The sequence below is a fragment of the Bipolaris oryzae genome, assembly GCF_000523455.1.
Source record: "Bipolaris oryzae ATCC 44560 unplaced genomic scaffold scaffold_143, whole genome shotgun sequence".
Classification (NCBI taxonomy): domain Eukaryota; kingdom Fungi; phylum Ascomycota; class Dothideomycetes; order Pleosporales; family Pleosporaceae; genus Bipolaris; species Bipolaris oryzae.
In genome coordinates, this window is record NW_006911419.1 from 16,213 (window position 1) to 37,678 (window position 21,466).

Consider the following 21,466-nt stretch of genomic DNA (forward strand, 5'->3'; position numbering starts at 1 on the left):
TTTACTCTGTGGGTTGCGCAGCCGGTGTGGCAGAAGGCAGGCGCATTTGCTCGGGGAACGGCGCAGTCGTGTGCAGGAACAGCGGCAGGTGGCTGCAATGGGGAATATTAAAATGTGAAAAAGAAGGGATGGGCTAGATGGCCCGGTTGGTCATTAAAATCGTTATGAGAAAACGAGGACTGGTGGTGGGGTGGGAAGGCGCGTCCAGCAGGTGCTGGTTGAGGTCGCGTCTTGAGCTCTGCAGAGCACTCAACTGACGACCGGTCGCAGAGGTGGGAATGCCCTGGACTCTGAACCGGCAAGTTCCGTCGCTGCCTGCCGCTGATTGGACCGTTTTGCCCCTGCGTCTGTGCGAGTTGGGCTTAGCGCCATCGGCGTTTACAAATCCCCGGTCTGTGGCATTGAGCCTATTGTGTTGATGACTGCAACCCTGACTGGAGATATCTGTATGTTCCAACGAGGCCATATAATGGTCGTACTACCACACCTGCATCCCAGAATATCCAGATTTGAATATGAACTAAAGGCATTTGAAATTGCAAATCTCATTCCATCTACCTGCGGCATCTAAATATCTGCACTCTGCATCACCCCAACCCGCCTTGGCATACGTTGACCACCCATTCATGCTGCAATACATCACACAGTTGTACAGGCCACGTTCGCTTCCGGTCTTCTGTCTAGTAAAGGAAATTGAAATATGGCATTTACATTGGGCGCTCCGAAGTATTCGATGTCAAGAAGGAGATAATCGGATAGCGAGCATACCAGCCTGCAATCTACTTCTCCTCAGGGTAGAGCGTTTCCTTAAGGGGAATACCAAGCTCCTCGCGTATCGGCTCAAGCTCCTGAAGGTACTCGGCGTATTGGCCCTTGTTCTCCACCTTGAACTTAATACCTGTGACGTATGTTAGTAATCAAGGCTCCGTGGCTGGTCACACCCAAAGTCGCATCATCTTGTGACATGTTTCACGCCCCGCCACGACGTAAACCGTCCAGATACACATGCGCGGGGTATAATGAGAAACGTACCCTCGAAAACTCGGACAGCCGAGGGGAAGTCATTGACACGCCTGGCAGCGCGGAGAGCGGCAGTGATGACTGCAGGGGAGGGGACGAGATCGTAAGCGAAGCAGTTGTTCAGGTTTCGCTGTAACGTGTTAGCGTATAGCTCTCGTTCACAGCAGTCCACCGGCTGGCTCAATGCAGCTCGGGTGATACCGGTGCGGGCCGTATGCTAGGGCACAACAAACATACCTGAAGCTCAAAAACATCATTGACCTTCTCGAACTCCTTCTCATACCTGCAATGAAGACACAAAAGTCAGCGCTGCAGCTCTCAATGCGGTCAATTGAACCCAATGGCTGTCCATAGTCCGTGGTCCCACTATTTCTCTCCAATCGCCCGAGCCCCTCCATGGATTCCTCGTACCTGGCGGTAAACTCTTCGAACGTCTCCTCGGCGTGCGCATCGCTCTTTCGGATAGCCGACTGCGAGAAGGTGCGCTGAGCGTTCAATGCAACGGTAGGTGCTCGGTAGGCCGGGACTGCCACCCGACTGACCTTTGACGCGGCGCGCATGAAGAGCATGATGCGGTTCAATTAGCTGGCGGCTAGCTTTTCGAGGTGATGATGGAGGCTACTGGACGGTTGAGCCGGCGTTGCGTGGGCGAGGGGTGATGTCGGTGGTGGTGCGATTTCGCGTGAGGTTATGAAAACGAAAGCTCAGACGATCCGAGTTGCACCCAAGCCAAGCATGGAAAAGTGGGTCGCTCTTACTACTACTATACCCAAGGCTGAAAGCATAGTCCCTACACCCCGCATGCATGTACTGTGTAACAAGGAATTTTTTTTTCCCTTGCTGTAGATAAATATCGAGGAATTATTGAAGTTGCGGTGGTCCATTAAGCTTGAGCACCCTATTTCCAGTTGACGTGTTCCTAACCTGTGTGGGGTTTTGCATTACTAGTAACAGCTCATCAATCAAAGAGTCATTTTCAAGTCAAAATCGCGATAGCTCAGCATCAATCAATAACAACGTGTACTCCATGTCTCACCGATATATGGTCATTACATTGTATCAGCTATACCCTATAGTATCCTCCAAAAGGCGCGGGCCCCTCGGACGTGGCTCGAACAGATATGATAGTGCTATCATTGTCGTCTTCACCATCTGAGCTCCCATACATATCCTCATCCAGCTCATCATCTGGCATCGCATCTTCTTTATCGTCATCATCGCCATCATCACCCTCGCCAGTTTGGTCAGCACCTTCGTCATCTGCGTCGAGATCTACATCCAAGACGGTGTCAGCCATGACGGGATCTTCTGTCATGTCTTCGGGAACATCAACGTCTTCTAAATTTTCCGAATCATTCACTTCTCTTTCTTGTTCGTTTTCTGCCTCCATCTTCTCAAAAGTGTAGCGCGGGTTTCTTGCAGCCCAACGGACGTTGTGCATAACCTGATGCTCTCTCCTCTTCTCTTGGTGTATCTGGCGGTCATCAATCTCTGCTTTATATTGAGCTGCCATTTCCTTGTCATCCCATAGTTCAGGCCAACTGAGAATACGCTGGTATATTGCGTCATCTGGTTTCTCACCACCAATGATTGTGTTCATTTTATCCTTTAGTATTACTGTCGCTTTAGCCCATGTCCCCACATGATACCATCCTTGGAAGGTCGGCGCACACGTCGTCCTGATATCTTTTGTAGAAAGAATTTTCGAAATCAGAGGGTCGGTTATATCGCAGAATTGGAATAAGTTTCCAGTTTGTGAGACATGAACACCGTCAAAAGTATGCTCAGACTCTAGTTCTTCCGGAGACATCTTGGCTAGCTTCATGACATGCTGGTCGAAAACTGCTCGGTGTTTTGATATACCCGATTTGAGGTACGAGAGAAAAGACACCGTCTGGTACTTGCGGTATTCAGGATTCTTGCGAGGGTCAACCCCCCAACGCACAAGTGCTTCTCGCCAGGGCCCACTCTCGAAGAAATACCCACAGTATATAGCAGCTTGCCGAAGCTTGGTTCGCTTACTCCACCCAAGCCTATTGTACAGGAGTTGGCGAGTGACAATGGGTCTTTCAAGGAGCAGGGCTCTGATATTGGCAATCAGTGACTGCATATAAGGCGTGAGATCCTTCTCTGCAGGTAGGCTGGGTCCCGGTCCAGTTGGCACATGCTCGTCGGTGGGTTTGACAATAGTGTATGAGTTGTAAGACAGACTTCTCTGCACATTGACAACACCTTGCTCGGTGTATTTGACGTTGGAGTTTTGCTGGAAACTAGCTGGATGTCAGTAAACGTTGGATTCGCAGAATTGTACACATACCGATAGTTGAAAGCGATAGGCATCTGCAGAAACTCTGCAGATGGACCGACAGTCTTGGTAATATCTGCACCGGCTGCCGTATTGATGTTGTAGCTCTTTACCTTGTCATCTAAAAAAAAGTCAGTGATGTCTCGGGACTACCTGAACAATTCTTACATCGTCTGGAAAGAATGTGATCACGCAAGCCGACCATTGTGTCGCTGTGAGAAGCGGCGTACTGCAAGTCAGGCATATCTAAGCAGTCAGCACTTGATACCAGATATGGGCAGAAAGTCAGCACTTACTCCTGAACCGGTGAGTTTCGTCAACCACACCAACAAGAGCAACCTTGTGTGTGGATGCATTGTCTTGGATGCTTCTGTAGATTGTTGGCGCATCGACATAGGTTTGATTGCTGTCACGGGCTATGTCGTCTTCAGCGAGAAAGGGCCCTGTAGTGCCGCGCTTTCGTTTGCGACCTGTTCGCTTGGGGACTGTGACTTTTAGGAGTAGGTTGTTGGTGCGCACCGGGGTAGATAGCAAACGCTTGGCGAAGGGGTCGTCGGGACGAAGGGAGACAGAGATGAGCTTCTTGAGTTCATCGTCGCCCTCGGCATTAACGGTTGTTTCCAGTTTCGATCGTAGACCCTTGAGTCACGTGTTAGCATGCAGGTGTGGCATGGAGTTGTAGTACAAAGATTTTTGCTGACCTTGCTCAGCTTGACAGGCCCGCCCAACGACGCAATGCCCTTTTCCACGTTCTTGATGATGGCTGGATGCTCGACAACCGAGATGGCGCGCGATGGAATAGGAAGCCACGATGATGCCTGTTGGCTTTCACCGTTTGCAGTGGGCGTGGGTTGTTCGTCGCTCATGGCGCACTGCAGCGGATTTTTTTGTTCACAAGGCACAGAGTACTATACATGTAGTCTCTCGTGTGGTTGTGTTTGCAGAGTCTGTCCGAGCACAGCAGAAAGCACCATCAATTAGGGCGCACACACACACAGACCCTGAGCATGCGAGGACCCGTTTGCAGCGTCCCTCTGAAGTACTATATATGGTGCCGGGGATCTGGCTATGGCTCACTGTGGGCGCGGGCGGTCAGGTGACGTGCAGCCATGCAACGCCGCCAAAGCCTATTTGTCGTCTATGTGTCTTGTCTCTCTCTGCCCCTGGCTCGCTTCTCTCAAAGCGTCCGTCGCCGCATGGCCGTGTCTATGTACATATGCTATCGGATGTAGAGTATGATGTCGTGACGGCCGCGGCGGGGCTCTCGAGATCCCAAACGCACGGCCTCGCTACGGGACGGCTAGCGCGAATCACTCGACGCCGTCTGTCTGGCAGCAGCCCTGAGTTGTCAGTTGACGACCTGCTCATTCTCTCATCTCCAGCTCTTCAGTTACACGCCTCGCTCTCTCTGCCGGTTCGCCTCTACGTCACCACGCCGTTGTTGGGGCTCCCCTCAGCTGCCTTCTATTCCCTCCCCCCTCTCGCGAGCTCTGCCCTCCACCGACTCCCCGTGCTGCATCCCAAGACGGCTACACACTAGCCTCCATCCACCATCTCACGCGTCCCCTCGTCCTCCATGTCGACCTGACTTGCACGCCTGCCCAGTCGTCATTTCTCCAGCCTGCGCTCCTCTTCTGGCACCCCATTGGCGCTCTTGGATTGCGACCCCCCTCGATACACGCCCCGAGGCCCGCCTCAATTTCGGACGCCCGTCTCCGCAGACACCTCCGCAGCGCTTGACCTGGCCCTGAGCGCTCCTGCACAATCATGAAGGGTTTCCGGCAAAGGGTCGTAAGTCTCCGTTTCCTCCCTGGGCCCTTGCGCTGCGGCCACCGGCCACCGCCTTGCCCCTCTCTATGCGCGGAGGCTAACATGTCTAGTCTGAACAGCTTTCTCGAAGCAAGGATGGAAAGTCGTCCAAGAAGAAGGACTCAAACTCGGGTACTGCTTCGCCGTCGCTCGGTGCCTCTAATTCTCCCTCGGGCTCCGCCCAGGCCACTCCTTCCTCATCACAGACGCAGCTCACCGACGCGCGAAGCAAGAACCAGCCCGCTACTGATGGCGCCGCAGCCCACCTCGGGTCGCTACAACAGAACCAGCAGCCTTCGTCGGGCTCTCTAGCAGGTGGGTCGCAGTCATTTGCTGGACAGGGGCTGATGGGTCCTGGCAATGCTGGCAATGCTGGTGCTGCAGGCCCAGGCACGCCTTCTAGGCTTGGGCAGCCCCTGGCGCCGAGCGTCGTCATCAGCCCGAGCGCTCCTGTAAGTACTCTTGCTCATCATACTTATGTAGAAGGCCTGCGTAGACTAAGTACTCTTGCAGCACGTTCCCCCTCCTGGCGCTGCCGAGACCATGCCTGGTGACCTTGCGCCTCCAAAGGCGGGCCAGAAGTCGGGCATATTCGACCGTCTTCAAGCGACCCCCAAGGACAATATCGAGGGTATAAGGACTCCAAAGAGGCAGCATTCATCGCGCTTCGACATTTCCGATCAACGTCAGCGTGAACTGGAGAAGCTACCCGGATTCCACGAGGTGCCTCCAAACAAGCGGGAGGAACTGTTCATGCAGAAGATTGACCAATGCAACATCATCTTCGATTTCAACGATGCCAGCGGCGATATGAAGTCCAAGGAGATCAAGCGCCTGGCCTTGCACGAGTTGCTCGACTACGTTGCCAACAATCGCCAGGTCATTACAGAGAAGATGTATCCTCGCGTCGTGGAAATGTTTGCCAAGAATTTGTTCCGACCCATTCCACCTCCCATGAACCCCCAGGGCGAGGCTTTTGACCCTGAAGAAGACGAGCCTGTGTTGGAGGTTGCATGGCCACACATTCAAGTCGTCTACGAATTCTTCCTGCGCTTCATTGAGAGCCAGGACTTCAACACAAACATTGCCAAAGCATACATAGACCACAGTTTTGTGCTCAACGTATGTACTTGATTGTTTTACAGTGATCAGTTCTGCAGCTAATCTTCCCAGCTACTTGAGCTTTTCGATTCCGAGGACCCCAGAGAGCGCGACTTTTTGAAGACCACGCTTCATCGCATATACGGCAAATTCCTAAACCTCCGCTCCTACATTCGTCGTTCGATCAACAATGTCTTCTTCCAATTCATCTACGAGACGGAACGATTTAACGGAATTGCCGAGCTTCTCGAAATCCTCGGCTCCATCATCAACGGTTTTGCTCTGCCCTTGAAGGAAGAGCACAAGCTTTTCCTGACAAGGGTGCTCATTCCGCTGCACAAGGTAAAGAGTCTGAGCATGTATCATCCACAGCTGGCGTACTGCATTGTCCAGTTCCTAGAGAAGGATGCAGCTTTGACAGAAGAGGTAAGGTTAGATGCCCAGTCCAGCAAGCTAGGCTAACATGTGCAGGTTGTTTTGGGTCTTCTCCGATATTGGCCCAAGGTGAACAGCACCAAGGAGGTCATGTTCCTGAACGAAGTTGAAGATATTTTTGAAGTCATGGACCCTGCCGAGTTTGCAAAGGTGCAAGAGCCTTTGTTCAACCAACTAGCCAAGTCGGTCGCCAGCCCCCACTTCCAGGTTGCAGAGCGAGCACTCTACTTCTGGAATAACGAATACTTCTGCAATCTTGTCAGCGACAATGTCGAGGTCATTCTGCCAATCATGTTTGCACCATTGTACGAAAACTCAAAGGGTCATTGGAACCGGTATGCTGCAGCGTCATGTCGTAAGCAAAGTCTTGGAGGCTAACAATCATGTGCAGAACAATTCACGGTATGGTATACAATGCTATGAAGCTATTCATGGAAGTCAACCCTCAACTCTTTGACGACTGCTCGCACGACTATGCTGAATCGCAAAATAATGCGACACAAAGGCAGCAAAGTCGACAAGATCGCTGGGACAGATTGGCCAAGCTCGCAGAATCACGCGCAAATGGCACGGCGGAGAAGTCATCAGGGCGTGTGGACGATTCAGCTCAAGGACGACTGGAGAACCTGCGTCTTCAGGATGACGGGGCGACATCGAGAGACAGGCGGCCGAAAGATTATGAGCGTCAAGGCAGCCAAACCTCGGTACGTTGATTCTTAAGTCCCTAGAACTCGAGATGAGCATTCTGTGTGGCCGAATCGGTGTACTCTTAATTATATTCCTAGACTCCTAGGTCTTTTTTTTTACACTCTCTCACTCTCTCTGTCTTCTTCTTGTCCAGGCATTGGCTTTTGGTTCGAGTGGATCTGACGTGTTTGTGCTTTGTGTCCTTGTAGCGACGGCACCATTCATCATCAGGGGAGCACCATGTATCATCCAGTGCTCGCCGTTCGGCTGGTCGACCTCGTAGCAACAGTCGGCCAAACTCGTCGTCTGGTCACACTGTCTCGTCGCGAGGGCCTTCTGGACGGGCGAGAGCAAATTCTGGGAGCAGCATTGCTCGGGTCACGAGCTCGTGAGGCCTGTGGCTTGTGCATGTTGTCTCATTCGATATAGTTTGTGGTCTATGTGTAGCTCTTTGGAGTATGGCTTGTAGTTCATGTTGGCATTCAGCGGTCGCGTAGGTCCCTGGCTGGCTCTCCCAAAAGAAGGACGGGTTTCTTTCTTCTTCCTCTTCCTCTTCTTCTTCTTCTTACAACGGTGTTTTGGATATATTTTTGTGGAGGGCTTATAGATGTGCGAGTGATGCCTACTAGGGGTTTCACTTTTGCGCACCTATGTATACGCAATATTAAGACTATTTTCGAAGAAAAAAAAAGGAGATACGATAACGATTGGTGGCGAGTACTGTGAGGAGGTCGAGAATTGAAAACAAGGGGTAGGTAGTGTGGTATGATGACCAAAAGAAATAAGGGGGAGGGGGGAGAGGGACAGTCTTGGGATGCAGCTTGTTCGTACGAAGCAATGCGGAATCGTGTTTACATGGGTACCTTGACACCGAAGTTCCGGGGTAGTCGAGGTTGACGGACGAGCTACAAGTGACAGTGAGTGCCAACGACAATAAGGGGGGCGGTGTATCGGCAGCCGGGCCGCCAAGATATCCGGAGCGCTTGTTCCCTTTTGGTGGGTGCCACGTCGAGGACTCCCCACAGCGAGCAAAAGTTTAGCAGCGGAACGGAATTGGGAATTGGGGTGCAATGGCATGCTGAGCACGTAGGGGGGCATGGATGGGACTGGAGGCGATTGGATTGGGGTCTGCCTTTGTCTTGAAACATTCATGGACGGTACCGGCATGGGCGTGGGCATGGTACTGCATGCAAGCAGACGTACGCGGGCTGCCATGATGCATCTGCTTGTAAGCCTTGGCAGATATCACCAGCAGGCGTAGCAGGCGTGCTAGGGGCTGGCCTCGGTCTGTAAAGTGTGGCAATGCGGACGAGCAGCCGCTCGATAGGCCAGATCTGCGCCAATGGCGGAAGACCCTAGCAGTCATTTCCGACCTCCTTTCCGGCGCTGTAGTAAAGAAAACTGGCGCTGACCCTTCTTCAAAACCCTCATCAACAATTCCTCTTCCTCGCGGTGTGAGATTCGCTTCTTCACATCTTCTTCGTCGCTCCTTTGCGCCTTGCGTGTGCTCGGTCGTGGTTGCCGTCTTTTCTTTCCCCTCCGCTCATTGTTTGATTACGCATTTTGTTCCTCTCAAACCTGATAGGCGCAGCCATTCGAATCAAAACACTTGACATCCTCTCTCGCAAGACTCCGTAATCTTCCACTGCTCCCGCGAGTTCCTACACACGCACACACACATACACAATGGGAAATCCCGACTGGCTTGAGTACGGCGTGCCCACGCTCGACCGTCCTTTTGGCCTGGCCCTATGGCCCATTTTCGAAAAGGTCTTTGAGCCCATTGCGGGCTACAAGCCCCAGGACTTCCGCTTCGAGCAGGGCGTCACACCGCTCTCGACCTTCAAGACGTGTGTTGTCACGCTTCTTGTATACTACATTGTAATTTTCGGCGGCCGGGAGCTTATGCGCAATCGCGAGCCCTTCAAGCTCAGCTTTCTCTTCAAGCTGCACAACTTTTACCTCACCGCCATTAGCGGCACACTGTTGCTGCTTTTTGCCGAGCAGATCATCCCCACGGTTGTCAGGAAGGGTCTTTTCTTCGCCATCTGCGACCATGAGGGCGGCTGGACGGACAAGCTGGTTATCCTCTACTACGTACGTATTCACGACAGGCGCCCACTGCAGGATCAGGCTAACACATGTGTACAGCTCAACTACCTCACCAAGTTTCTCGAGCTGATTGACACCTGCTTCCTGTTCCTGAAGAAGAAGCCTTTGAGTACGTGCATCCGAATGGCGGTCAAGATATCGCAAAGCTAACGGATTCTAGCTTTCCTCCACACCTACCACCATGGCGCTACGGCCCTCCTCTGCTACACCCAGCTCATTGGCCACACCCCCGTTTCATGGCCTGTCATCACCCTGAACTTGGCTGTTCACGTTGTCATGTACTGGTACTACTTCCAGAGCGCCCGAGGCATCCGCATCTGGTGGAAGAAGTACATTACTGTTGGACAAATCACCCAATTCGTCCTTGATCTTGGTAGGTTGCTTCGTACTTGACGGTGCGTTACAAGAGCTAACCTTGGGCTAGGCTTCATCTACTTTGCGTCATGGACCTACTTCACCAGCACCTACTGGCCCCACATTCCCAACATGGGCAAGTGCGCTGGCGAGGAGTTTGCTGCCATCTCTGGTATCTGCATCATCACATCTTACCTGTTCCTCTTCCTTGCATTCTACTTTGCTACATACAAGAAGCCAGTTCCCAAGGGCCGCCGCAGGGCTACCAGCGCTCTTGTGGAAATGAAGGACGAGAAGGTGCCCACTGTTGGCGAGGCTCGCAGGCGTCTTTCGATCACGCGTGGCGCCGCTGCTACCGGAGCCTCACCCAACGGCACTCCTAATGGCCGGGCGACGCGCAGCCGTAAGGCTTAAGGGTGACGTTGTGGCTGCGCAGGCTATAGAGGCGCAGCCGGGGCGCACCATGGTTGGCTAGAGGAGCTACCAATTAGGCCAGGCTCCTATGACTTCGTTCTTGATGCGCCATGGCCATTTCAGGTTGGCAATTTTTGATACTTGTTGTAATTGTTATGTGTGGGGTGGGACGGTTTTGGCTTGCCCCGTGTTACGATAAAAGCATGTAAGAGCATGGTTGGTCGGTCGGATTGCATTAGGACAACGATGGTGTTGGGATTGGGCTTTGACATGGGCAGTCTACACACGCGTTGTACAAGATACTCGAATGACAGATAATGCATAATAATGGTCGAATTTGGTCTTGCCACGGGAGGAGGAGGAGTTGTTGTTGTTGTTGCTGCTGCTGCTGTGATTGTGGACATGTGCGTGTATGTATGTGGGGCGTGTGAGTGTGTATTAATGTTTGGGTTCACGTGACGGCGATGTATGTTACTTTTTGATGGCGGCGGCGGATAAAGGGGGTCGGTGTAGGCATTGTGTTAGGGCTATAGGTGCAGTAGTAGAGTTGAAACGCTAATTGCTCCATTGATGGTATGGAAGTTACTGCATCTGGGATGTTGCCACTTGCGGCTATCGGAGCTTTACAAACGCAGATGTGGGGAAGCTTGACCAGATTTACACGTGCAAAACCGAGGGGTGAGGCATGGTGTAAGACGAGGCTGACAAGGGATCCACCGCCATTACGCCATGTGCCCGGCGGCCAATGTGTATAGTCCCCGGCCTGGAGCCATGGGGGTAGTGGGCTTGATGCACACTCCGACGAGGGCAGAGAAGTCGGGGGGGCGGCTCATCATGGACTGCGCAGGCTACCAGTACACTTGGATACAAGAAGAAGAAGAAGAAGCGAAAAAAAGACAGCGCCGCGTAGTAGCCCCTCGTGTCTGGTCTGACGGGACAACGGGCCTTGTCGTCTCGTTTGCGTTGCCAAGCAGAGTGGGTGGCGTGGACTGTGGGTGGATCGCCGGTGACATGTGATAGGACTGACATGTGAGAATCATGGCTTTTGTGGTGACCCCCAATTTGCTGCCGCCGGGCGCTCTCGTCTGGGTCCCATTGCCATCGCCGTCGTTTGCTCCCCTCGCACCTTGGCCCTACATCCGCTCAGCTATGCCGTAGCCCGGCCAATCCATCCTGCTGCCCTTCTACTCTGACTGTCATGCTGCCTCTGCCTTGTGCGTGACCAGCCGCCCACTCCCCTGAACGACATCATTGCTGCGTCCCCTCTCATTTTGCGCTCCTGCGCTCCTGCGCCCCGGCATCCGATTCCGCTCCCGCTGAGCCCCCATTCCCTTTCGAGCCCGCTTCTCCGACCCTTTGCTAAGCATTGCCATCGCTCGCGGGAACAGGGCAGCGCGACGTAGCCCAACTCTCTCCAGTCGAGCACAGCACACCGTCTGGTCGCATTGCCAAAACACCGTCCCGTCGTGCTTCGCGCACCGAGCGTACGTGGGGTACCGCTAGTCGCCCGCATCACAACCGACACGCTTCTTTGAACACGCCCTGCCAATTCACAATGGAGCAGGAACGCCCACTCCAGCGTGCCCCGCCGCCTGCATACACCCAGCACGAGCCTGAGTCGCTGCATCTGCCCTCGGTACCAACTCATATACCCACTCACAGCCATCACCCCGACAATGCACGACTCCCAGGCATCAAGTCGCTGCATCTACCCGAGACCAAACCACGTCACACACCGCACACCTCCATAGAATACAGCCCGCGCACAAATTTCGAGGCGTCGCATTGGGGCGTCTTGCCTGCCCCAAATGGCACAACCTTCCCAAGCGTGCCAGAAAGCCTGCCGCGCGAAGATGTAGGAAGCCCCATGGACACGTCTAGTATACGAGAAACGAGCGTCAGTATGGATGACCCAGATGTACGATTGGCAGCCGAGGCGCTAAGCGGACTGGGCAACCCAGGTATGTGGGGGTGGTACCCTCATGGCAAAGAGTAAGCATATACTAATTACAGGCTATAGACTTTGTCCGTTCTCCAACGGCACGATCCCTCACATTGTCTGCCCGCTCACCCACTGCTGAACCACCGGAACCACTTCTTTCACTAATTACTTCGAACCACCCATGGCTGGGAAGTTCCATCAATGGCTCCATATCCGCTTACAATACGACAAAAGGATACACGCCGCGTCTAGTCCAATATGGTGCCGAACTGCTGGAACGCAACATTGGATCGCCTGTAGTAAACACTGTTTCATCTGTAGGCAGAAGAACCGGTATGGAAAAGAGCCTGCGCCGTTACCTGGGCGAAGGACACCGCCGACCCAGTGATCTTGAACAGGGTGACAGCGACAGTTCCAGAAGTAAGAGACAGAGGATTGCGAGTCCCGCAGACGATGCTATGGATGTAGATGATGCACTTGCGGCAGCATCGCGAACAAGAGGGGGATCTCAATCATCTTACTCTGAATCGCTTCCAGCCTACGATGACCAGAGATCGCCAAATTACGAAGAGGCGATTGTATCGGGAGATGCGACTGGACCGAAAGCACCAGAACGGCGGTCTGAGACCCCACAGGACCGTCGTGTAAACTGGTCTACACAGCTCATCATGACAACCTCTGGTCTTGGTGTCGCTCTGTCCGAGACATCACTGCGCTCCCTGAAAATCTGCCTAGGTCTCCTCCGCAGCGCAACAACACACATTGACTCAGTCATGCGTGCTCTCAAGCTCGTCCTGGAAGAATACGAGGCCGCGCTACGCAACCAACGGGAATCCTCCTCCAACATCAACAACCACAACATTGCCCAAGACGAAAAAGCCCAACTCAACGGCAACATGGCGCAAATGGGCCTCGTCGATTCCGACAAAGACGACCAAGTCCGCCGCTTCGCCGACCGCATCAAAGAGCTCTCCTCCGACATCTGGCAAACCCTCCAATCCGTCGTCCAATCCGTCTCCCGCTACACGGGCGGCGCCCTCCCGCAAAACGCCCAAACAGTCGTTCGCACCCAACTCCTCTCTGTGCCCCAGCGCTGGCAACTCGCTAGCCGCAACACTAGCGGCAGCAGCAGCAGCAACAGTACTACTGGTGGTGACGAAGTCCGTGGCGCAAACCGCATGCTGGCGTTTGCCAAAGAAGGGCTTGACATGATGGGTCAGATTACGACTGTGGTGGATGGAACGGTACAGAGTGCAGAGTGCTGGCTTCAACGTATTGGACGGAGACCTGTTGCTGGTAGTGAGGAGGAGAGGAGTGGGGGGCAAGGAGGGGTAGAGAGCCAGAAGACGCCGCTTGCGCTTGAGGCTGGTTTGGGCATGAGGGATGAGAAGAGGTAGTGATTTATTTTATGATGTTCTTGTTTGTTCATACACATATATACATGTCGTTGTTGTGGAAGTTGGTTTTTTTTGGGGGGAGAGGGGTTTTTTTTCTCTCTTTCTCCTTCTCCCCCTCCTTCTCTTCAAACTCGTCTCCACTCCTCATCCTCCCCCCCCCCTTTTTTTTGTCCTTTTTTGTTCTTCTTGCTCGTCCGTCGACCCCTTTTTTTTGTGTTTGTGTGTGAGAGAGAGAGTGAGAGAGAGAGAGACTATGTGTGTGCGTGTGTGTGTGTGTGTGTGTGTGTGTGTGTCTCTGATGCGTTTTTTTTGTCCAAAGTTGAGAGTACGCAATGGAGGGGGAAAAAAAAAGTGCAAACCAAGGGATGAGTGTTGTGGGAAAGAGAAAGGGAAAGAAAAAAAGGAAATATGAGGGCTAGGTTGTGTGTGTGTGTGTGTATGTGTGTATGATGGGGAACATGGTAAGTGAAGGAGAGGAGAGGAGAGGGGTTTTTTAAAGGGGGGGGGTCAGTCTGGCGAGTGAAGATGGGGAAGGTGGAGGATGTGGAATACAGACGTGTGTGTGTGGGTGCGTGGGTGGTTGAGATATATTATCCCAAGTGAGAAATTTAATTTCCTTTATGGATGTTTGGTTGCGTGTATGGGTTGGTGAAAGTGATTGATTTTCTTCCTTGCGCTTGCGTGTTTTTTTTTTCAAATGACTCTGTGGTGCTGTTTTTGAGGGTCGAGGGGGTTGGGCGAGGGTGGGTGTTTGTGTAACGGTGTGGTTGGGCTTGAGAAGGAAGGAAGGAAGGTGGAGAAAGTTGACTAATGTGAGTACAACACCACTTCGTCGTATACGTTGTTCTGACTACCCTGATCGAAATTGCTGTACCAATTCTATTCTATTCGTTCTTTCTATCGAGTTGCTCGTAGCTAAGTCGCCGTGGCTGCAGTCAACACTATATGATGCAGCCTTGCCCCTCGTGCCGGTTGCAGCCTTGGCTCTGCCACAGTTGAGCTGGCAGCCATGGTGACTCTTGCTGACGTTGATCTGGCAGTCCTGAGAGCTCTGCTTCTCAGCTATTTATATGAATCGGCCAGACAACTTCGCAGTCTGTAGAGGGTGCAATACCTCTCACTGAATGACCGTACTGTGCTGGAGACCGGCCCAACTCCTACTATGCAACCACTCTGCACTACTAGCGTAAACCGGCTCGGCTTCACAAGGCTGACACCCAGCACGCAGAATGATGACGAATTTTGTGTCAAGTACGATCGCATTCACATATGTGGCAAAATTACTAACATCGTTCAGCATCATATTCATCCACGGCTTGCGAGGGCATCCTCAACAAACATGGGCAGTAGTTGCAAAACCGAGTAGTCTCGACAGTCATGCTACTACCAAAAATCCGAAGGATCACGCTAGATGGCCCTTCCTCCGGCGACGATTGGCCAAGTCTCCTGTACCAGAACCGTTACAAGCGCAAGAGCCTCACTCAATTTCTGCTCCACCATCGCCGTCTCGCATCTTCTGGCCAGAAGATTATCTCGTACCGGACGTTCCCAGGGCTTGCGTGTGGACGTATTGATACAACGCGGACGTTATTAGCAGTCTCTTCAAAGCCGAAAACAAGAACAGCATCTCACAGCATGGTCAAGATTTGTCTGTTAAACTGGAGCGAGATATTTGCATTAAGGTATGAGCTGGGCTAATTGCAGGGTCCCTCGAGAATTGTATCTGAGCGCCTTACAGAAACCATTGTTATTCGTAGTACATAGTCTTGGTGGAATCGTACTCAAAGATGTAAGGAATCTACAGCGCGATAGACTACGTTATCACTGCTAACTTGGTTGCTATAGGCCATCCGCCGATCGAAGACCACGAGGGAGCAAACAAAACTCATAGTGTTTCTTGGGACGCCACACCGGGGCAGCCAATTCGCAGGCTGGGGTCTTATTGCATCGAATCTTGTTCGAGTAGCAATGCAAGACCCAAACAAGAAGATTCTGGCGACACTAGAAGTGAAAAACGAAGTTCTGGATAACATCCATGAAGGGTTCATACGAATTGCCTCCAAGGGCAAATTCAAGGTTCACTCCTTCCAGGAAGCACGAGGCGTCACAGGTGTGCCTGGATTGAATGGAAAGGTAGGCATGATAAAGAAACTTCTGGGAGAAGCTGACAATTCTAGGTGGTGGACAACTTCTCTTCCAAGCTCGACCTCCCGCGAGAATTTGAGACTGTCGAGAGCATCGATGCCAATCACATGCAAATGGCTCGTTCCAGTAGTAAAGATGATCACATATACTGCGCCATCTCTGGTGTTTTGAAAGCATGTGTGAAACAGGAACTGAAGAACCAGCAGTTGCTTTCCGCTTCTAAAAGAACTCCTACGGGATCGATAGATGCTGCTTGTACGTAAGGTCATAATATACAAACTATTGCAAGACACAACGCTTATTGGGAATTTTTATTACTAGCAAGTAGAGCTTTGTTCATGGTGCCTTTTTCACAAGATAGTTTCTTCATTGGACGGGGAGATGTCATCCGCCGGATCAAAGAGTGCAGAAAAGCTGCATGTTCACACACGCGCATAGCTCTCGTTGGTCTTGGGGGGGGTAGGGTCAGTATTCACACATATTTTCTTTGTAGAAAGTGCACTAAACCATTTTTAGAAAGTCACAAATTGCGATTGAGTACGCATATCAAGCCCGCAAGGAAACACCCCACCTGACGGTCATGTGGATACATGCAAGCAGCCCCGAAAGATTACAACAGGAATACACGAAAATTGCCGAAAAGCTTCAGTTGCCTGGATGGGATGATCCCAAGGCAAATGTACTAAAGCTTGTATGTGATTGGCTGTTGGACAGCCAAAATGGGCAATGGCTAATGATATTGGATAACGTTGACGAAACTGAAATTCTTCTCAGCAGCAATCAGGAAAGTGGTTCTCTTGAGAGCTATCTTCCACAAACCACGCACGGGACAATCCTAATCACATCAAGAAACAAGATTGCAGCAGCCAATCTTGTTGGTGTACCCAGTGGCATTATTGAGGTAGAACCGATGAGCGAAGAAGACGCAGTAGCGCTGCTTCACACGAGAGTATCCTCTACGCAGTCAGACCCAGCAGATGCTAAGGCACTCGTTCAAGCATTGGAGTGTATTCCGCTAGCCATCACCCACGCCGCGGCGTACATTCATAAACTAAAAGGAGCAGTGACGATAAGCGGCTACCTCAATCTTTTTCGCGAAAGCGAGGCCAATCAGGTGCGCTTGCTTAGCGAAGATGGGTTGAAGGACATTCGGCGCGATCCAAGCATACGGCATGCAGTAATATCGACATGGGAGATCTCATTTGAACACATCCGAAAGACGGAGCGATCGGCAGCGGACTTACTTGCGCTCATGAGCATGTTCCACAGGCAAGATATCCCACGAAAGCTATTGCAAGGTACGACTAGCGAACTGGATTTCAACGATGCTCTGGCGCCGCTACTTGGCTTCTCTTTTGTGAAAATTGAGGTCGGGCAGCAGGCAATGACGATATATCGCTTGGTGCAGCTATCGATGAGGCGATGGTTAGAGAAAGAGAAAGAGAAAGAGATTGAAAAGTGGGTTAAAGAATCTACACGAGCTATGAATATGGTTTTCCCAAGTGGGGAGTACGGGACATGGGAGGAGTGTCGAGTGCTGCTGCCGCACTTCAAAGAAACTATCAGCCATGCCACGACCGATAAAGAAGTGTTGGAAATGCGAGCAGAGACTTCGTCAAGGGCTGCTAAATACCATCTCGAAATCGTCGAGTATACGATTGCAGAAGAGCTATACCAACTGGCCTTGGAGATCTCAGAGAGTGTACATGGGCGCGAGAACAAGCGTACAATGTTCCATGTCAACAACCTTGCAATCATACTAGGGAGACTTGGAAAGTCGGAAGAGGCAGAAGATATGCACCGGAAAGTGCTGCAAGGACGCAAGAAAATGTTTGGATGCGAAGACTCTGGGACGCTTAGTAGTATTAGTAACCTTGCAGAAGTGTTATTAAAACAGGGAAAGTTGGAAGAGGCAGAAGACATGCAGCGACGAGCGCTGCAAGGACGGGAGAAGATTTTCAAGTATACGCACCCAAAGACACTTCACTGTGCCAATCACCTTGCGATACTATTAATGAAACAGAGAAAATGGAACGAGGCAGAAGATATGCACCGGCGAGTGCTGGAGGGATACGAGACGTTGTTCGGACACCAACACCCAAAAACACTCAACAGCCTTTACAATCTAGGCTTTCTTTTTCATAGACAACGGCGCTGGTTGGATTCAGTTGCGCCGTACCAAAAAGCGCATGACGGGTGTCTAAAAGCATTTGGCGCACAGCATCCATATACAAAGGACTGTTCATATGCTCTTGAGCTCGCTCGAAAGGAAGAAGCTCTTCCTCCCGGGTGGTTGTAAATATCTGATTCAAATAAAAAAGGGGGGCATTTTTCTTAGACTACATTTGTGCACCTGTTCCTTGACAAATAGTACTCTACACTACACATATGAATGCAGAGAAAAAAAATGAAAGGCCAGCCTGAACATATTCCCAGCTGTTGTCTCGATGCATATATCGTCCACGAATCGCATGCAACACTGAAGAAAACAAGTACCTTAAACACGAACCGATACATACAGAAAACCATAGCACAAACAAGTCTGTTCAAAAGATTTCTGATGCGATGGTATGGACAAACTTCCCCCCTTGCACCTTCCCTACCCAGACCAACGAGAACCCATATAGTCCCCCCCCCCATTCATATCCTGCTTCCACCACTCATACAACCCCCCAGATACTTCTTCCCACACTAACCCCCCCAAACCCCCCAAACCCACCCCATCACCACCTTCTAAAATTCCCTACAAAACATATCACACCACTACTTCCCCACCTGCGCCCCCGTTGTCACACCACCACTCGATCCCACCTGGCCCTCCACTCCAGCCCCACCACCACCGTTGGAAGATGTCTTTGTAGACGACGAAGATGTGTAATACGGCGTATGCGTTGTATCCCGCGTGCTGGCCTGTGGAGATGCGACACTACTTGCCGTACTACTATTGCTTGTGCTAGTATTATTACCCGTAGTATTTGGCCTGGAGACTTGAAAGGGAGCGAAGCGGATGGGCGGGATAAACATATTTGGAAATCCCCGTATTTTTTTTGGCTTTGAATGAAAAAGAACGTTTATGCGGGGGCTGGTTTGTCTTGGTTGATTTACTTTCTTTTTCCAGTTTGAGAGAGAGATGGTGGCAAATGATGATATATGAGGTTTGTCAAATATCGATATCGATATCGTTCGTCTTTTTTTTTTGGGAGGGGGGAAGGAGGGCAAGTTATTGAGTATTTAAATAATACAGAGACTATTTTCTTTACACTTTCCACTTGCTACGTCACACTATCTTTTTTTTTTTCGGTGGCTCGATGTCAAGTGTGGGAGAAGAGGGCCATCATCGCATTCATCGCTCCCCCCCCCTGTACTCCCCTCACCTGCGCGCAAAAAATAGATATTTAGCAGTAGATAGGTGTATGGGTATGTGTGCTATACTCCCGACGATTTCTCCGTATGCGAAGAAAGCGAAGCGTGGAAGACGTCAGAAGCAAGGCAGAATAGTCTTCTACTACAGTGATGAATACGTGGTAGTAATGGAAAAGAGGAAAAATAGTAGCAAATGATGATGATACTCGTGTTTCAGAAGTACGTTTAACTAGCCGATTGGTACGCCGATTTTTATTTTGGGAAGCAGAGGTACGATGATGTTCATGGATTTTGGTGACGGTGAACCGTATTCAGTGTTAGGCTCGTCTGCCTTACCGTTCAGCCCGGGTAGTTTTGCGCTAGTAGCGTGGGCTGTGTTTCTATGTGTGGATGTGTGGGGGGTGGGAGGAGAGAGAGAGAGGGCTAGCGCGCAGGCACATGATTTCGCGTCGCGTTGCTCGTATGCCCGCGGTGTGAGAAAATTTGGGACTGGGATGTGTGTGCTGATGCTAACACCGAGTATTATGGTGAAACATGACAGGTTTTTTTTGTGGCCGTGGCTCGGGATGTGGAGAGGGGGGGGGGGCTCTCGCGGAACTGAAATAGCCGGACAACACTAAACCACCATCAAAAGTAGGTACCCTGGACGCTAGTCGTTAACACGATAATAACGTTTGAATATCTATATTAAATATTTAAAATAATACGCTATACGCGGTTAATAGATACCTGGAGTTCCAGAAAACTAGACGTTGCGTGTAAAGGTGCAGGTGCGTGTCAAGTTGACTAAGTGGGAAAACGCTAAGGAACTAGCCCTTTTGCTTGCCTGTGTCCCGCCATTTCGGTTCCGCGAGAAAGGGGAGGGGGGATTTGGCTAGCAGCTGGGAACTTTTCAAGTGCCTGCGCAGGTGCTATTTATGGAGAAGTAGGGCACGAGTATGTACACTGTACATAAGGATGCAGATGGGGGCGGACATTTTGTTTCATGATGCGAAGGCCGTGGGCCATGTTTGGAATGCAAGGTTCCAGGACTTCAGGATGTGAAGTGTGTTCTTAGTGGGTTGTAGTGCTGGCATGTCACGTGCTTGGCGTTGATGTAACGGAAAGGAGGACGAGTTTGACGGTGCTTACTTATAAAAAAGAAAAGGAGGTGGGAACCGTTCGTGTCTCGGACATCTCACCGCTCCAGACTGCCGCCGTCATGTGAGTGGCGGCGGGTTCGTTTTTATGCGGTTATACGGAAGTGAAGGCTGCGTATGGTGGTAAACAAGGTGGTTGCCTCGGGCGCGGCATGGGTTGGTGCGCGGGTAGTGAGCGTGTGGTTTGGGGCACGGTGATGTGCATACTCAGTAAGTAAGTACGTACAAGGGTTATACTTAGAGCACAGGGCCAGGGCACGGAATTGACTTTCTATCCTTGGCAAAACTGCATCTACTTACACTACCACTCTGCTACACGACACATATATGGGTACGTAATAGTTATCGGCGTGTTGATGCAGGAGTGAGCAAGTAAGTAAAGTATGTGCGCACACCTGATATGTATACGACGACACTCTCGGTGTAGATCGCGTGTGTGAGCTGGTATGATCTGGGATGAGTCGAGATGAGCCGGAACGGATGTAAGGATTTGCCGGTGGTGCCAGCCGGTTTTCGTCCGTAGAAGGAGGGAAACGGTTCGGCACTCGCTATTTTCTCGTGCCGGCGCGGCGAATTCCTTGCCGTGATTGTTATGTACAGGCGATTCCCTCGAACAGTGGCACCTAAGTGAATCAAAGACGTAAAGGTAAAAGTACTGCCTTTTGGTCAAAGCACTTAACATGGTAACAAGGAAGAAGCGACGTTCAACCTGACCTTATAGAGTCTTTATCCGCCTCGTTGGCAGCCAAACCAGACCTCCCCAGCACGAGTCAAGCAGGACCATGTACACGAAGACCGCTGACAAACGCACCGTGGAGTGCGGACCGAAGGATTAAGTCTTCAAACGACGCACTGCATCTATCAGCCCTAAAAAGTGGGTTTGAGCCATGGCATTGGTCCAGCGCTCCCTCAACAGCGATTTCGTCCCTGCATGTAAGTTTGATCAATCCCCAGGCGGCGCCCTTTATTTCTTTCTAGTATGTTCGTATTTGCTTTTGTCTGACAAATGTGTGTCGATATGAGTGATCGATCTTAGTTCTGCTTGGCTGCTTATCGCTTTGTCCGGCTGTCATTAACGAGGGAATAGACCAGGAATGCCGTGTGCCATATACCGTATACCGCGTCACTCAACTCGGTGATTATCAACCAGATGTAAAAGGCGCCGTTAGAGACGCCGGCGCCACGGCGCAGAACTGTGTGATGGGGCGCGCCGGGCGGCTCAATCTTCATCCCCACACACATG

At 51.4% G+C, this 21,466-nt stretch overlaps 7 protein-coding genes across 7 annotated transcripts; 5 read left to right on the forward strand and 2 right to left on the reverse strand.

Annotated features, from left to right (window-relative positions):
• Nucleotides 1–779: 779 nt before the first annotated feature.
• Nucleotides 780–1,589, reverse strand: COCMIDRAFT_39488 (uncharacterized protein; the record flags this gene model as incomplete). Its single annotated transcript, XM_007692841.1, has 4 exons — nt 780–898; nt 1,033–1,150; nt 1,258–1,303; nt 1,432–1,589. The coding sequence occupies 4 exons, from the start codon at nt 1,587–1,589 to the stop codon at nt 780–782; spliced, it is 441 nt and encodes a 146-aa protein (XP_007691031.1).
• Nucleotides 1,590–2,083: 494 nt separating this feature from the next.
• COCMIDRAFT_39489 (uncharacterized protein) lies at nt 2,084–4,191 on the reverse strand (the record flags this gene model as incomplete). Its single annotated transcript, XM_007692842.1, has 5 exons — nt 2,084–3,290; nt 3,338–3,446; nt 3,494–3,571; nt 3,622–3,964; nt 4,027–4,191. The coding sequence occupies 5 exons, from the start codon at nt 4,189–4,191 to the stop codon at nt 2,084–2,086; spliced, it is 1,902 nt and encodes a 633-aa protein (XP_007691032.1).
• Nucleotides 4,192–5,092: 901 nt separating this feature from the next.
• Nucleotides 5,093–7,383, forward strand: COCMIDRAFT_103447 (uncharacterized protein; the record flags this gene model as incomplete). Its single annotated transcript, XM_007692848.1, has 6 exons — nt 5,093–5,116; nt 5,206–5,586; nt 5,648–6,256; nt 6,308–6,661; nt 6,707–7,005; nt 7,062–7,383. The coding sequence occupies 6 exons, from the start codon at nt 5,093–5,095 to the stop codon at nt 7,381–7,383; spliced, it is 1,989 nt and encodes a 662-aa protein (XP_007691038.1).
• A 1,660-nt stretch (nt 7,384–9,043) lies between these two features.
• COCMIDRAFT_103481 (uncharacterized protein) lies at nt 9,044–10,237 on the forward strand (the record flags this gene model as incomplete). Its single annotated transcript, XM_007692849.1, has 4 exons — nt 9,044–9,454; nt 9,509–9,578; nt 9,630–9,842; nt 9,894–10,237. The coding sequence occupies 4 exons, from the start codon at nt 9,044–9,046 to the stop codon at nt 10,235–10,237; spliced, it is 1,038 nt and encodes a 345-aa protein (XP_007691039.1).
• Nucleotides 10,238–11,792: 1,555 nt separating this feature from the next.
• On the forward strand, nt 11,793–13,576 carry COCMIDRAFT_7973 (uncharacterized protein; the record flags this gene model as incomplete). Its single annotated transcript, XM_007692836.1, has 2 exons — nt 11,793–12,198; nt 12,258–13,576. 2 exons carry the CDS (start codon nt 11,793–11,795, stop codon nt 13,574–13,576), a joined length of 1,725 nt encoding a protein of 574 aa, XP_007691026.1.
• A 2,483-nt stretch (nt 13,577–16,059) lies between these two features.
• Nucleotides 16,060–18,948, forward strand: COCMIDRAFT_39494 (uncharacterized protein; the record flags this gene model as incomplete). The annotated part of the gene is made up of 4 exons (XM_007692843.1): nt 16,060–16,124; nt 16,238–17,309; nt 17,421–17,878; nt 18,840–18,948. 4 exons carry the CDS (start codon nt 16,060–16,062, stop codon nt 18,946–18,948), a joined length of 1,704 nt encoding a protein of 567 aa, XP_007691033.1.
• Nucleotides 18,949–20,982: 2,034 nt separating this feature from the next.
• COCMIDRAFT_103490 (uncharacterized protein) lies at nt 20,983–21,201 on the forward strand (the record flags this gene model as incomplete). The annotated part of the gene is made up of 1 exon (XM_007692850.1): nt 20,983–21,201. A coding segment is annotated over one exon (219 nt), but the record flags the coding sequence as incomplete, so codon positions are not given.
• Nucleotides 21,202–21,466: the final 265 nt, after the last annotated feature.